The sequence below is a fragment of the Chinchilla lanigera genome, unplaced genomic scaffold, assembly GCF_000276665.1.
Source record: "Chinchilla lanigera isolate Chin_1 unplaced genomic scaffold, ChiLan1.0 scaffold00004, whole genome shotgun sequence".
Lineage (NCBI taxonomy): Eukaryota > Metazoa > Chordata > Mammalia > Rodentia > Chinchillidae > Chinchilla > Chinchilla lanigera.
In genome coordinates, this window is record NW_004955405.1 from 10,600,952 (window position 1) to 10,616,630 (window position 15,679).

Sequence of the window (15,679 nt, forward strand, 5' to 3'; positions counted from 1 at the left end):
TAGCTAATTTTATTATTCAGAAGTATTTCAATATCTGTTTAAAGCATTTTAGCTAAGAGATATAATTACTTAACAGACTGCAACAGAAGTGAATGTAAAGCTATTATTCATGTGCTCGGTACTATATAATTTAGGGGTTAGGATGAATGATTCATTGCTAGCCTTGATAGAAATACTAGCCTGTTTCTATCTTCCTACATAGCAAAGCATATCATACCGTGCAATTATTTGATTAAAAAATAACTGGTGCGCAATACGTTGTAATGAAATAGGCTTTTGAGCATCAGGAACCTTCTAGAATGTCAGTATTATAATAAGAAGTAACCTTTCCTTTGAGCTTTCATAATAACAAGATACTCAAATGACTTTTCCCCCACCCAGGATACATTTTTCAGATCCTCTCTTCAGACCTGCCAAAATAATAGTGTAATTCTGATGTAAGAGGTATTATAGAAAAGAAAAGAAATTGTGGCGTCTGACTTCCTTCGCTGAATTGGATTTAACCTAATCAGACATTTACGGTGATGTACTGAGAGTAAACTCTGGAATGAATTACTTTGGAATAAGTTACAGGATCTTTCAGAGTTTTGGAAAAAAACAGGATGTGTGCTCACCTGCTTGAGCTCATCCGATATTGACTCAGCCCGCCCTGGCGGCCTTTCGAGCCGTGCTGGGGCTGAACTGCGGCAGGCATGGGAGCGGCAGTGCCCGAAGGCTCCTGCGGGCGGGCGGGACACCTGAGTCAGGGCGGTGAGTTAAGGGAAAGAGAGCAGTTGGCAGGCATACAGTGAAGCCGATTGAGCTAGAAATATTTTGTAACTAAACAGGGAGGAAATCAGTAATGACAAAGAAAATAGTAAATGTGACCACTTGTTCTTGGAAATTATCTGAAAATAGTTGGCACAGTGTGTAAAAACACAAGTAGTAAATACACATGATTGTTGATGCAAGTACATCTTTGGCAGCTACGATTTCAAACAAATATATGTGGCCTTTGAAAAAAATCCCTTTGAGCCTAAGACCCCGCCCTCACGACCACACACACACACACACACACACACACACCATGTATTGAACTGAAACGGTGTGCTGTGGATTTTCATTCCCTTCCTTGAACCCTTTTCCTGTTCCACTCACATTTCCTAGCCTAGTGGTCTCCTAGGTATGGGAACCCCTGGAAAAGAATTCCAGACTCTGTGGAGCTGGGCATGACCACTGACAGCATCGTGTTTGGGCCAAGAGCCTCCTTTGCTTTGCCCCCTACTTCAGTTTTACTTAAAAAGCCTTTGTCATCTTGATTTTGTATCAAAAATTGTGGGAAGAAAATGTTTCTCGACCCCTTTTAAATGGCATGCTTCCACTACACACACTACCCCAGTATTGTTCAGACGGTAAGAATATGCAGTGACATTTGAGGGGATTCCTTACCCCCCTCATTTCCTTGAGAACCAAAATTCTTAAGCTCTTGTCAGCCTTCCAAGCACCCAATGGAATCCCTGCTCAGATGCATATTTTGGGTACATCAGTATGTTTGTCATTTTCTCCCTGGAAACGCTTTCTCACACCCACATGGCAAGTGTGTGAACTGTGATTATATCGCCTGCTCGTTTTCCGTGTCCTCTGCCGAAAGTGAGAGTTGAGAACATGATTCAGCTTAGGGAAATGATACAAGATGTGGCTGTTAAAGTGATCTTTCAGAGCATCTTTTTCTACATATGCTGTCACTGTGCTGGTGTCAGCATTGACTTCCTTCACGTGAAGGAAGCAGGGCTCTTAGAATCATGGTTTAGAGCAGACCTAGAGCATGCCTGCCTTTAGTCCCTTGGATAATTACCTTATTTAATTTCAAAGAAGCGACTCCTCCATCTTTTCAACCATTTAGAAAGCAAAGCACACAGAGCCTTTGGTCAGTGATTGATCCTTTCAGAGTGTGCAGTCTTTTCTGTAAGAACTTCTTTTTCCATTTGGTATTTGCTTCACAAAGTAAATAAGGGGCCCTACTGTTTTGCCCTAGTCAGCGAGCTAAGTACTTGATGTCCTGGCATAATTCACACTCTGTCATTCATAATACAGTTCAAATTCTGACCCATCTGGAATTTGTGTGTATGTGGGGGTAGGGAGTGGGGAATAAGATAGAAGTCAGTGTGTTTTTTTCCTCCAGATGCTACCCAACCACAATGCATTGAATGACCCATCTTTCCCACACTGATTTAAAATGCCAGATTTCCACTATAAAATGATAACTGAAAATAGATACATAAGATAAGAACCATTATAAGAATAATCTGTCTCAAACAGAAGAATGTAGATGTCTTCTTTTCTGTTTCATTTCTGTTTAAAACTTAAGTTTAAGCGAAGAAAAAAACCCACAGTCTTCTGTAAAATAAATAACTTACTTGGTAACTGAGAGAAACCACAGACTGAATTATCCTAAAGAACAGGAATAGTCTTCTTAAGAAAAGCTCACAAGAATTTTTGGAAGGAAACTGCGATCTAGTTTCCAAAATGGCGACCTTTGATGAAGTCAGAGGACTGCGTGTCATGCTGAAGCATGGCTTGTCTCTGGGACATCAGTGACACGGCACTCTTCCTGAGCAGCTTCATGAGCAGTGGAAAAGGAAAAGGATTTCACATAAACTTAATGAGTTTCTTAGATCTAATCTGAGAGAATGTAAAACTAATTTAAAATTTCTCTTTCCATTGCTTTTCAGTGAAAGAACAACAGAAGATTTCTAGAAAATAAAGTTTTTTAATGCCCAGCTGACCTTAGGATGAAATGGGTTCACTGAGTTGCCATTTTTTTTGAAGACTTCTAGAAATTCTTAATAATCTTTCTGATTTGCAAGTCTTGACAGTTACCCCTTTTTCCCCTGAGAACTCAGAAGTCATTTTAGCTAAAGATCTGTGATTTCAAGATTGTAAGAATCAGGTTGAGAAAACAGGCAGACACTTAAAAAAAATTACCACACAGCATGTATAAAACTTTTTTTAAAGTGTGCTGTTCTAGGAGAACAGAACTGCAGTTTTCCCCAGGACTTTCTCCAAAGACCTGTTTGATGTAATCTGTCAGACTACGTCTGTGGGGGGCCATCATCTTACTCAGTAGTATCTTAGTAATTGTTGCGGTTTTTGCTGTTGTTACTTGCTTTGCAATAATCAAACCCAGAGGCTCTCACACAGTAGGCAAGTGCCTCAATCCATTGTACAGCTCTTGCCTAGCATGTGCAACGCCCTAGATTCAACCCCCAAGGAGACCAGTACATGTGGATGCTGGATGGATGGATGGATGGATGGATAGATGGATGGATGGATAGAGAGATAGATAGTTTATTGAGTAAATTTAGGGTTGTAACTTCCTTTGTATTCCTAATCAAGCATCACTGAATTTTTAAATTTGTTCTTATCTCTGCCTGACATGCATATCATTAGAATTAAAAACAATTATTTGCTTATCAAACCTATTCTGTGTATTAACTGCTTCCTTTAAGCCTGCTGTTCAGGATCGGAATGCTGACAGCTAGGGACTCTGGATGCTGAGGTGAAATGAAGACATCTACTTCAAAGATATTTTCACTTGATCAAAGGAATTTCCTGTGACTCCTGTACAGTGTTCACTTGAAGATATTTGGGCAAGATACTACCAGTGTTTTAAAATCATTTTTGATTTCTAATGATCCTTATCATTATCACTCCTTTAGTACTAATGATTAGGATGCACTCTGGGCTAAGTGTCTCACACACATTATGTCATTTATTCACTGGGAGTAAAGTAGATATTATTATCCCATTTTACAGATAAGAAGATTCAGACTTGGAGAGACAAAGTGTTTTTCTCAGGTCACGTAACCAACGAGCTGCAAAGCCCACATTCCAACCCAGGTTTGCCTAACTTAGGTTCATGTTCTGAAACCTGTCCTGAACTTGCAAGGCTGTTTGGTTCTCTACATCAGAATGGACTTAACTCTATTGCTTCCTTTTAATTAATTCAATTCCTGTTCCTCCAAAATAACACACCTACCAGTTTGCTGCATAGCCTGCAAAACTGAATGCAGTTTTTTCTCTCTAGATGCTACAGGTTTGGGTTAGATTTAAATTCCTTCATGAAGAGCAAGTAATGCTGAGGAGCACCTTTTACACAATGGCACTTCACTACCTCAACTTAATCTGTTTGGAGAAGACAGTTAAAATCCAAGGACGTAAATAACACTTATAGATCTATAATCAGTATTTCATTCACAAATAGAAACCTTCTATGGGGAAAACCACAAAGGTTTTTGTTGTTTGTCGCTGTTGTTGTTGAGACAGGGTCTCACTATATAGCCCAGACTGGCCTCGAACTCGTGGCAGTCCTCCTGCCTCTGCCTTCTGAGTGCTAGGATTACAGACATGTTCTACCACACCTGGCCATGAAGTTAATATAATCACCTCCCAGGTGTTTTAAAAGCCTTTATCACAGTGTCATTGCTAGATACACGTGAACCGAAATGAACTTAGTGTAGCGGAGGAAAAATAACTTTGTTCTCTACTCTTTCAGGTTTAGTGGCTGAGGACTGTGAATTAAACTAACAGAAGATAGCAGGAGAAAGGGTGTGCAATGTCCATGCACAGGAGCCTCAGAGAAAAGGAGTTGAGAAGTGATGGAGTCAAAGGTTTTATATATATATTTAGCTCAGTAGGAACCAGGGTTGGGGGCAGAAAGGCTTCAATGGGAAGGGCAGATGGGCCTCCTGAAAGTTTTTAGGAGGATGCCTGTATGGTGATGTTTGTCTCTGCAGGCATCACTGGTCTTCCTCTCTTCTTCAGGGACATGAAAGTACCTGGAGAGGAAATTTATTGTGGCCTTACACCTCAGAGTTTGCTGTTGTTATTCAGATAAGGGAAACGCCTTTAGCATGGCCTTTTTTAGCACATGTTGAATCTCAGATGTCTTTGGGTTTAATTTTTTGTACCAACCCAAGGGGTCCAAGTGAGTCCCCACAATACAGCAACTCAACATAAGAAATACTGGAGAAGCCGGCTGTGGTGGCACACGCCTGTAATCCCAGCACTCGGGAGGCTGAGGCAGGAGGATTGTTGCAAGTTCAAGGCCAGCCTGGCTTACAAAGCGAGCTCGAGGCCAGCCTGAACTGCATAGTGAGACCCTGTCTCAAAAAAGACAAAAAAAAATACTGCAAAGGATCTTTCCATCTGGTTCCTGTGTTCCCACTCCTGTTACTCAGCTGTTCAAGTGCTTTCCCAGGGTCACTTAGGAAGGCGGGCATACTTGTCTCTTCTCTTGGCAAGGTCTTAGGATTGCGTCCAAGAGCAACTAAACATAGGGGTATTTCCTCTCAGTAGTGACAACTCAGTTATGCCAAAACAAAAAGCAACTTTTTTTTTTGGTGCTAAGTCAAACTCCACATGCATGCTAAGCACATTCTCTGTCACTGAGTTATACCACCTTAACATCTTTTAGTAGAAAATAAACTTTTGAAATCTTTTAACAACCACTGATCAACAGATCGACTCGGGTATTTCTATGGGGTGTGTTTTAATTCATTGTCTTTCTAAAAAGCCCATAGTATATAGCCTTGCCGAAACTCACAACATCTAATAATACCCTGATATAGGTCTTTAATGTCCCCAAAGACCACTGCATTACTTGTGTCCCAGAGTGTCATTTTGGAAGATACTGGTATTTTTGAGAGATAGGGCCTAACAGAGGTCTTTTTTTTTATTCCCAGTACTGGGAATCAAACTCGCGACCTCACGCTTGCCAGGCAGGCGCTGTGCTGCTGAGCTAAATCCCCAGCCCCCTAACCGAGGTCTTTAGGTCACTGAAGGAATGCCCTTGAAGGGGATTGGGTGGTCTGGGTCTTTTTCCCTCTTTTGCTTCCTGGTAACGAAGTGAACAGTATTGTTTTGCCATGTACTCCTGCCCTGTGTCACCACAGACCTGCATTACTGGGGCCAACCAGCTGGGACTTGAACCCCCAAAATTGTGAGCTAAAATAGACTTTTTCTCTTTATAAGTTAGTTGTCTCAGGCACTTTGTTATAGCAATGGGATGCTGATTAATGTATAACCCACATCAAAGATTTCTCGATTAGATATCAATGACTAGTAATTTCTGCCTAGAAATCTGTAATGCAGTGGCATTTCATTTAAATATTTGTTTATATGTTTGAGACTTATGTGGAAAACTTTCTGAGGCTTTCTGAAACCCAGCATTGCCTGGAAAGCTCTTTGAAATCTGTGTCTGAAGTCTGGAAATCAGTATTGCAAAAACTCCTCAGCTGATTTTATTGATAGGCAGCTTTGTAAAATTGCTATTCAGGGGGCTGGGGATTTAGCTCAGCGGCAAAAGCGCCTGCCTGGCAAGCGCAAGGTCGTGAGTTCAGTTCCTGGTACCAGAGAAAAACCAAAATAAATAAATAAATAAATAAATAAATAAATAAATAAATAAAATAAAATTGCTATTCAGGGCCTTTTAAATGTGTTATACAAAAGCTGGGCATGGTGGCACATGCCTGTAATCCCAACACTGGGGAGGCTGAGGCAGGAGGATCGTTGCAAGTGTGAGACCAGCCTGGGCTACAAAGTGAGTTCAAGGCCAGCCTGAATTGCATAGCAAAAGCCTGTCTCAAAAAGACAAAAAAAAAAAAATGTTATACAGATTACTTATGGGAAAGTGCACCCAAAATTTTCTTGTAGTTTAGTGACAGCAACAAGTTTATCCTGACAAACTGTCATGTTTCCTTGTAATGATGGCAGTTGATAACTCACCATGTTTTTTTTCTCCCCTTGGGAGCTTGCAAGACTCAGAGATACATTTTATTTGGGCTCGATGCAGTAGCTTTCTTAGCCTGGGGTTTTTACCTTGTCCTGCCTCCTAATTACAGTGCTCTTGTTCTTTATGGTCAGACTCAGGATTTTATTGTGTTTACGTATTTGTTACCTATTTCAGATTCTTTTTTGGACATAGGTCTTGCTATAAATAATAATTAAGATTTAAAGCAGCCCTAGATAACACTGTTCAAAAGACCTGGAGAATGAAATTATCCCATTTTTGGTATCCTTGGGTTATGCTCCTATGCCAGAGACCTGGCATACAGGAATGGAGTTATTTTGGGGGAACTATTTTGATTGAAGTAATGATGAAGCACTTTTAGACTTTAATGCATATGTGCAAATTCCTGTAATGATGTAGTACTTTATTTCTCAAAGAAATGTCAGTGAAACTTCACGGCTGAAAAGTTTCCATCCATTACCATATACCTGATATGTGAATGTAGGTACTTGATTGATACTTGTATGTGTATGTGTCTATTTTAAGAAGAGTTGAATGAGTTTCCTAAAGATTGAGAGGATTGGAGGGAGGTAGCAGCTCAGTGATAGAACACATGCTTAGCATCGATCCCTAGTATATGCGCGCACACACGCACACAGATTGAGAGGATTTAGGGATAAATTAGAAATGTATAAGAAGAGCTGGGGATATAGCTCAGTGGCATAGCACCTGTCTGGCAAGCGTGAGGTCCTGAGTTCGATTCTTGATACCCTCCCAAGAAAGTTAAAAAAATAAAAAAGAAATATGTAAGAAAAAAAGGCAACGCAATAAGTGTGGTTGGCATAAGAATGTCATATTATGCTGAGACAAGCCAAAATCATAACTTTCTAGCTTCCTACATGTAAAGAAAAATTACCTGCTAAAAGCCACAGGAAGCACTTGTTATAGCAAATCTAGAAAGGTCTCAGTTTCTCTGGGATGGGAAAGCATTTTGAATTGTGACATCTTGTCTCTTGATTGATACAGTTTCCATCATCCAGTACTAGGAAATTATAGTGCAGTTTTTTTGTATAAACTGGTTAAGTTTAGGAAATCTTCCCTCCTGTTAAAGAAAGAAAGAAGAAAGATCACTATTTTCTGTCGCTGCTAGTCAACAGAAGATGCACTGTAGAGTGGAGGGACTCCTATTTGGTGAGACAAAGTCAAAGTGAGTGTATTTGTTACACTTTGGAGGATGTATACCAAATCTTTGTCTTTTTATCTCATTTAACGAGTGCTGCACTGGCGTCTGGCTTCTCAGTGGAGTGTCTGTGTGCCATCTAGAACAGAGGGCATCCTGGGAGCCAGGTTGGCATGGTTGTACATTCAGCCCTGCAGCCCCCCGCCCCCTGCCCTGTACCTGTCTTCTCCCTCCCAGCCCTCCTGCCTTACCCAGAGTTCCTTTATGCAGTACAAATTCAGTGTAATAGTATGTGGAGATTGTGAAAATTACCTGGGCGTAGTGACAGCTAGGCGGTTTGGGATATAACTAGCCTAGTATCTTGTTTTTGTTTTTGTTTTGGTACTGGGAATCGAACTCAGGACCTTGCACTTGGCAGGTAGGTGCTTGTGCCACTGAGCTATATCCTCAGCCCCAAAATATCTTCACGTTTCTTACTATATTTTAAAAAACTATTACAACTTTAGACATTGGTTCTTTAAATATAGATAGATATACCCAGAAGGGTTGTTTTTAATTTAGATTTCTGGATCCTACAACCTTGGATTCTAATATAGTAAATCCAAGGTTAAAATTCAGAAAACAAATAAGAGAAATACTTACAGTTGTCATAATCTCAGCACTTGGAAGGTTGAGGCAGGAGGATCAGTGTGAGTTTGAGGCCAGCCTGCGCTCTATAGTGAGTCCAAGGTCAGCCTGAACTACATGGCAAGACCCTGTCTCAAAAAACAAAAACAGAAACAGTAATACTTGTCACAATATACTTTGAAAGTTAGACTCAGGATAGTACCAATCATTTGGAAAGTTTTTCTGAGGTTACCTATAGCACTTTCTCTTGTTTTATATTTGTACATCTTGCTTACTTTTTAGAGATCATTATAGATCTATAGATTCTATATAGATTCTATATAGATCTATATATTCTATATAGATTCTATATAGATCTATATATTCTATATAGATTCTATATAGATCTATATATTCTATATAGATTCTATATAGATCTATATATTCTATTCTATATATATTCTATTCTATTCTATAGATCATTATAGATCTATATATGAAATAATCATCTTTTTTTGCATGGACATTTTTTTTTTGTCTTCTTGAGACAGGGTCTTGCTATGCAGTTCAGGCTGACCTTGAGCTCACTTTGTAGCCCAGGCTGCCCTCAAACTCACAACAGTCCTCCTGCCTCAGCCTCCCGAGTGCTAGGATTACAGGCCTGCACCACCACACCCAGCTTGCATGAACATTTTTACATGTTTCTCATTAGTACTTATGTATAATTATGGAAACTCTTAAGTCCAAACTCTTTTATAATAATTTTTGGCTAATCTGAAAGCTGCCTACCTGGTAAAATTGGAGGAAACTGAGGCAAGGGACTGCCTCCAACTAAGGCACTACAATCCCAATTTCAGTAAGCCAAATTCCTAATTTAGAGGAATCTCAGTAAATTATATAACCGAGCAATGAACTTAAGTATTATTAATCAAAGGAATAAGCTTTTCCTGCTGAGGAGACCATGGGGCATCTTAGCATTGCATGAAATGGAAACAGCCATGAATTATTTTTTAAAGAAATATGTATATCTGTACACTTAGTATTTCTACTTCAAAAAAGTTTTGCAAACAATTACAGAATTCATCGTGACTCACTCAAAGTGGATGATGTTTTGTGATTTGAAATAATAATATATTTCCCCCAGGTTCTTAGATTAGGTAGAATTCCAAAAAATGTCTGAACAAAATAAAGTTCTCAGACTAGCGTTTTCCAGCTGTTATCTCCCCCTTTCATTTTTTTATTCATATTTGTTTTCAGTACATGTTCTAAAGACTGTTTCAGAAAATATGTATAGTGGTTCCAGCTACTCTCATCTATTTTTCTGGCTCAATTGCACCATATTATGATAAAGGGTGCAACATCAGTTGTAGGAATAGAAAGGAGGATCCACACTGAAGCATTTTCCTAGAAAATTAGCTGCGAAGAAACATATTACGGAAATTACATGCACATTTCCTAACCTAGTATTAAAAATCCAAGCCCTTTAGTCCTTTCTCTTCCTTTTTACTTTTCCCTTTTTTAAAACACTAACTATTTTAAAGTATAGTTCAGTGGTGTGTTAGTCACATGTCCATTGCTATGACAGAACACCTGCGAGCAGCATACTTACATGACAAAAGACTTATTTTTGTTCATGGTTTCAGAAGTTGCAGTCTGTGGTCCCGGAGCCCTGCTGCCATGGGCTTTGATGAAGTAGGACATTGTAGCAAGGAGTGTGGTATGAAGCCAAACTGCTCGCTTCCTGGTGGCTGGGAAACCGGGAGATAGACTGAGAAACAGGAAGTGTCCTGGGACAAAACACACCCTTCCAAGGCATTACCCTGCCCCCCCCACTTCCTTCTGTTATGCCCCATCTCCCAAAGTTGCTGTCATTTTCCAGCACTGCATTAAATTATGTCCATCAGTGAGTTAATCCATTGGTGGTATCAAAGCCCCAGTGATCCCGTCGTCTCCCCAAAGCCCTGCTCTGGACGTCGCTACGTGAGGACCAAGCCTTCACTGTATGAGCTTCTCGGGTTCAAACCATAGCAAGTGGCATTAGATACGTCTCAGTGTCCTTCACCTCCTCCCCCACACGCCTTTTGATGAACCTCGAGCTCATCCTGTACCTGTAGATTCTAAAGGAATAGAACGGTCTTTCCCAGACAGAGCCTCCTAAGAGACAGCTTTACCCTTGCATATGTCACTGGCAGCTGTGGTAACTGTTAGGGTTGATACATTGTGTCAACTTGGGGAGTCTAGAAGTTTGGCTAAGTGACTCAGCAGTTCTACATCCTGGGATGAAAAGGACATGCCCTTCCTGCTCTAGGATATTGTTCATTGTGTCAATGTGAGAAGTTTAGAAGGTTAACTGTGAGAGTGCCGCCCCCTGGGTGGGGGTCACCTGCTTACAACATAAGGGAGGGAGAGAGGCTTGCATGCACTGCCATTCCCCCCTTTGCTCTTGTTGCTATGTCAGTCTGCCTCGGAGCCAGCCAAGTATGGACTGAAACCTCCACAAACTGTGAGCTAAATAAACCTTTCCTTCCTTCATTTTGGGCGTTGGGTGTTTTGTCCTAGCAATAAGAAAAGTAACCAAGACAGTAACCGCAGCTGAAAAAAATAACAGTGCTAGGATTGGGGATTTGAAAGACTAAAACGGTGTTCGACTGTGCTGTGCCCTGTGCCATCATACAGTGTGTACAGACAGTAGGACTTCAAAAGCAGCAGGCTCACCAGTAGCAAGCAGTTATTTAGCAGTAGCTATGGGGGTGGTTGAAAAATACAGTGAATGTTTAAATTGGGGGAAAAATGTGTTATAAGAGACATTGCCATTAGCCCCCCTCAGGATCTGCTCCCTTGATTTGAACACACTTATCCTGTCATCCTTGTCATTTTCTGAAGTAGTTTTGGAAGTTCTCTTTGGTGTCTTTATGAGATGCTCCACGTACAGTGAACAGTGCTGCTGAGGGCAATCTCATTAAACGGTAGGCTCATAACAACACCATGGTGCCGGGCATGGTGGTGCATGCCTATAATCCCAGTGCCTGGGAGGCTGAGGCAGGAGGATTGTTGCAAGTTTGAGACCAGCCTGCGCTGCAAAGTGAGCTCAAGGCCAGGCTGAACTGCATAGGGAGACCCTGTCTCAAAAAGATTAAAAAAAAGCACACACGCACTGTGGTGAGTCCTCATCCATCCACGTTATTCACCTGATTTGGTGCCATGTGACTTCTGACTCTTCCCTGAAGTCAAAATGACCATGAAAGGTAAATGTTCTAATCAATTCAGGATATCAAGGCAGCCAACCACATAGTGCAACTAGCAACTAAAGACACTCGTATGTGTAGAATAACGGGAACTAAGAAAACCCCCGCCCTACTGGACTGAGTAGGAAGAAAGGATATGAACATAAATTGTGTGTACATAGTATGTGTGTATAAATGAATGATAACCCAGGCCTTGAGGAATATGTTTCCGTAGGCTTCACAAACTGGAGTAATTTCTGCAAACTGGGACGTTAGCTTTAATTGTTCCAATGACTTGGCCCTCATGTAATATAAATTTTAATTCAAATACTGTGAAATAAAATGTCATTAGAAAATCTCACTTTATATGCAAAATTTGAAATTATGTGATGTACAAATTTGCACCAATTACTTGATTCAAGAGCTCATCATTTTTGAAATTTTTTTGAAAAGCAGTGCAAAGATAAGGTAATTTCCAAAGCCAGTCTGTGTAATTGTTTCTGTTAGTGCCACGTGGAAGCTTCACTTAGGTATAAAGAGAAAAAAAAAAAAGGAATACCCAATGGCCTTCGCCAGTCCTCTGGGAAAATAGGTTCTGAATTATGAGAGCTCTGACTAATGAGTGTGCCTCGGGAGTGCATTTCTCTATTAATTGCACTATCCTTGTGCTCTGAAGCCTTTGATGCTCTCGGGGGCAACTGGACAAATCAGTCCGCACCATTTTCTTCTTTTTCTGGAGGAGGCACAGCCGCTCTAATATAACTGCACAGAACTTCCTGCAGATGAAATGGAAGTATCCTGTAAAATATAAGCCTTTTGTATGGAAGCTCAGCTCCCAGGAAACCTCTGGTGCTAAAGATGAGAGACCATAGCTTGTGGCGCGTATCTCATTTTTAGTTCCTATCAATGGGACCAATACAGTATTTGAAAAGCAGAGCCCCACATGGATAAGACACATATGCTATTGAGACAGTTTGAGATCTCGCTAATGCAGTGATGAGGGTTGGGGATATGTCTCACTGAGAGTGTCTGCCTAGCACTCTGCGAGGCCCCGGCTTTGGTACCCAGTACCACAAGCTAGGGGGTGTGCTCAGCAGTTCAGAGTGATGGCTAATCCTGACACTGGGGAGCATGGAAAAATCCATTCAGTTCAACCATTGCCCATTTTTAATAAAAACCTGTAGTTCATGCAGCAAAACTGAGTTGACCTGAAAAGACTATTCCATTTGTCTTTGTGATTAATCCAAACAGTAGCTTTAACTGACATTTTTTTTCTTCCAGCATTGTTTATCTGGGTTAGCCAGATGTGGTGGTGCAGGCCTGTTATCCCAGCGTTTGGGAGCCTGAGGCAGAGGATCACTGTGAGTTTGAGACCAGCCTGGGCTACAAAGTGAGTTGAAGGCCAGCTTGAACTACATAGCAAGACCCTGTCTCACAAAAACAAAAAAAAAAAAGAAAAAAACCCCTATATTTGGGTTCAAATGCATTTCAAAAATGATGAGTTCTTGAATCAAGTAATTGGTGCAAATTTGCATATCACTTATAATCTGTATGTCACATTATGTCAAAGGTGTAGCAATCACTTGTGCTATTATGTCCCCCATTCTGAGTTGTTTAACATATTCAATTCATGTATCCTGTAAGATTCATTGGTCAAGGGACTTGAATTAATCTGAAAATTACTGATGGATGGGCCTCTCCAATAAACCTAAACTCGTCTTCTGCACTTAGATCAGACCCAGTAAAATTCATTTATTTATTCATTTATTTTTTGTGTTTTTGAGACAGGATCTCACTGTGCAGTTCAGGCTGGCCTGTCTTGGTTACTTTTCTCTCACTGCTGGGGTAAAATACCTGACCCCCAGAATTAAGGAAGGAAAAGTTTATTTAGCTTACAGTTTATGGAGGTTTCAGTCCATACTTGGCTGGCTCCGAGGCAGAGTGGCACATGGCAGAGGGCAAACATGCATGGCGGTAGAACACAGCAAAAGCAACAAGAGCAAAAGGGAGGAATGGCGGCAAGCAGCCTCTTTCCCTCCCTTACACTGTAAACAGGCTACCCCCACCCACGGGGCATGTAGCATGCACATAATCTCCATGCCCTCCTCTTGCACAGGCTCAGGATGCACACAAAGTAAGCACCCTGGCTCCCTGCTGAGTCACTTAGCCAAACCTCTATACTGTCCAAGTTGACACAGTGTATCAACCATAACATGGCCTTGAGCTCACTTTGTAGCCCAGGCTGGTCTCAAACTCACAGCAATCCTGCCTCAGCCTCCTGAGTGCTAGGATTACAGGCATGTGCCACCATGCCTCGCTCAAAGTATAGTATTTATAGTCAGAATGAGGACTTCACCTTCAGGGATGGTTGTTGCCTTTAGGCTGGGAAGCAAGCTGGGCTCCCGGTTGCAAGGCGTTTCCAGTGCCGTGCTAAGGCAATTGACCGCTCTTTCACTCCTGTTCTCCACTGTCTTGCAGACCGGATGACGTGCTCCTGCACCGCACTCACGATGAAATTGTCCTCCTGCACTGCTTCCTCTGGCCCCTGGTGACCTTTGTGGTGGGTGTTCTCATTGTGGTCCTGACCATCTGTGCCAAGAGCCTGGCGGTGAAAGCAGAAGCCATGAAGAAGCGCAAGTTCTCCTAAAGGCGAGCAGGCTTGTGGGAAGCAAAGCACAGAAGCTGCCCGTGTAGGTGCCCGCGCACCCGCAGAGCCCGCGTTTCCCGGCGCAGGAGATGGAACGGGCCACGGCAGGTCTCTGAGAGGCTCCTCCCTCAGTGGCAGCAGAAACAGGCACAACTGGAAGACTTAGAACCTCATAGCTTATATTCCATGTGTCCTAGTGAGGGTTAAGGGTCAAGCCCTTAGCTATATGGAGTAACTGTTGCAAAAAACCCAATAAGAAGTTGATTTTCTTTGGAAAGTAACAGTATATTACTTGTATAGTGTAGTATACAAACCATTATGACTTATGCTACTTAAAAATATTAAAAGAGAGTGGTCTGTGTTCTTTTCTATTTCCTTTTTTATTCTTAGAACACTAAGGTTTTAAAAAAAAGATTTTCTGTTTCTTATTTGACTGTAGATTTAACTTTTACTTAATAATAGAATTCCTGCAAAACTCGACTCTACTGCATAACCTTCAGTTTCCAGGATTAAAGAGTATCTTTCGACACCTGCTTGAACAAGGTAACTCCTTCTCCACTCACTCCTTTCTCTTTCCCTCAAGGGTAGGGAAAACGTTCTCCACTCTCTGACTTTGCCTTGCTGGTGTTGTTCACCGCGTTCCTTCTTTGGAGAGGAGGACTCTGAAGAAGGCCTGTCCGATCTCTGAGAGCCCAGAGCTTCTTTATTCATCTGTTTGTTATTTTTGATGGATTTTTATCTTGGTGCAATAAAATATACATGATGTGAGGGAGACTTCAGTTTATAGTTACATGTTGTTTTCATTTCTCCTTTCTTTTAGGTCAGGGAACAATTTAAAGTCAGTTCAAGCATTTTGGTTTTCTTTGTCCTTGCCTTAATGTTTTGGGTTTTACAATAGGAAGATTACAGCAGCTGTTCTGAGGAACGTGGACATGGCGTTACAGTTCCACTGCTGTTGCTGAGCTTTCTGTGTCTTGATCAAAAGTGCACTGAGGAGAATGTTCTTTGCTTTTGTTCATAAATTCAAATTCCAAATATCAGTCACAGGTCTCAGCGAATATCAAACCTACCGTATTTATTTACCACCTGGAATCAATTCTTTGTTTAGGGGGCTGGGGACTTAGCTCAGTGACACAGCACCTGCCTGGCAGCGTGAGGTCCTGAGTTCAATTCCCAGTACCAGAAACAAAACAAAAAAAAACAAACTAAAAAAAAAAAAAATCTTTGTTTAGATGAAATGTATGTTTTTAGTG

General features: G+C 41.2%; 1 protein-coding gene across 1 annotated transcript in view; it reads left to right on the forward strand.

Annotated features, from left to right (window-relative positions):
• Kcnmb4 (potassium channel subfamily M regulatory beta subunit 4) overlaps nt 1-14,793 on the forward strand; it is a gene marked incomplete at its 5' end in the record, with an annotated part of 56,671 nt that extends 41,878 nt beyond the window's left edge. Inside the window, 1 exon segment of the mRNA XM_005374310.2 lies at nt 14,258-14,793. Within this exon segment, the coding sequence (XP_005374367.1) occupies nt 14,258-14,426 (169 nt within the window). The 3' untranslated portion in view covers nt 14,427-14,793.
• Nucleotides 14,794-15,679: the final 886 nt, after the last annotated feature.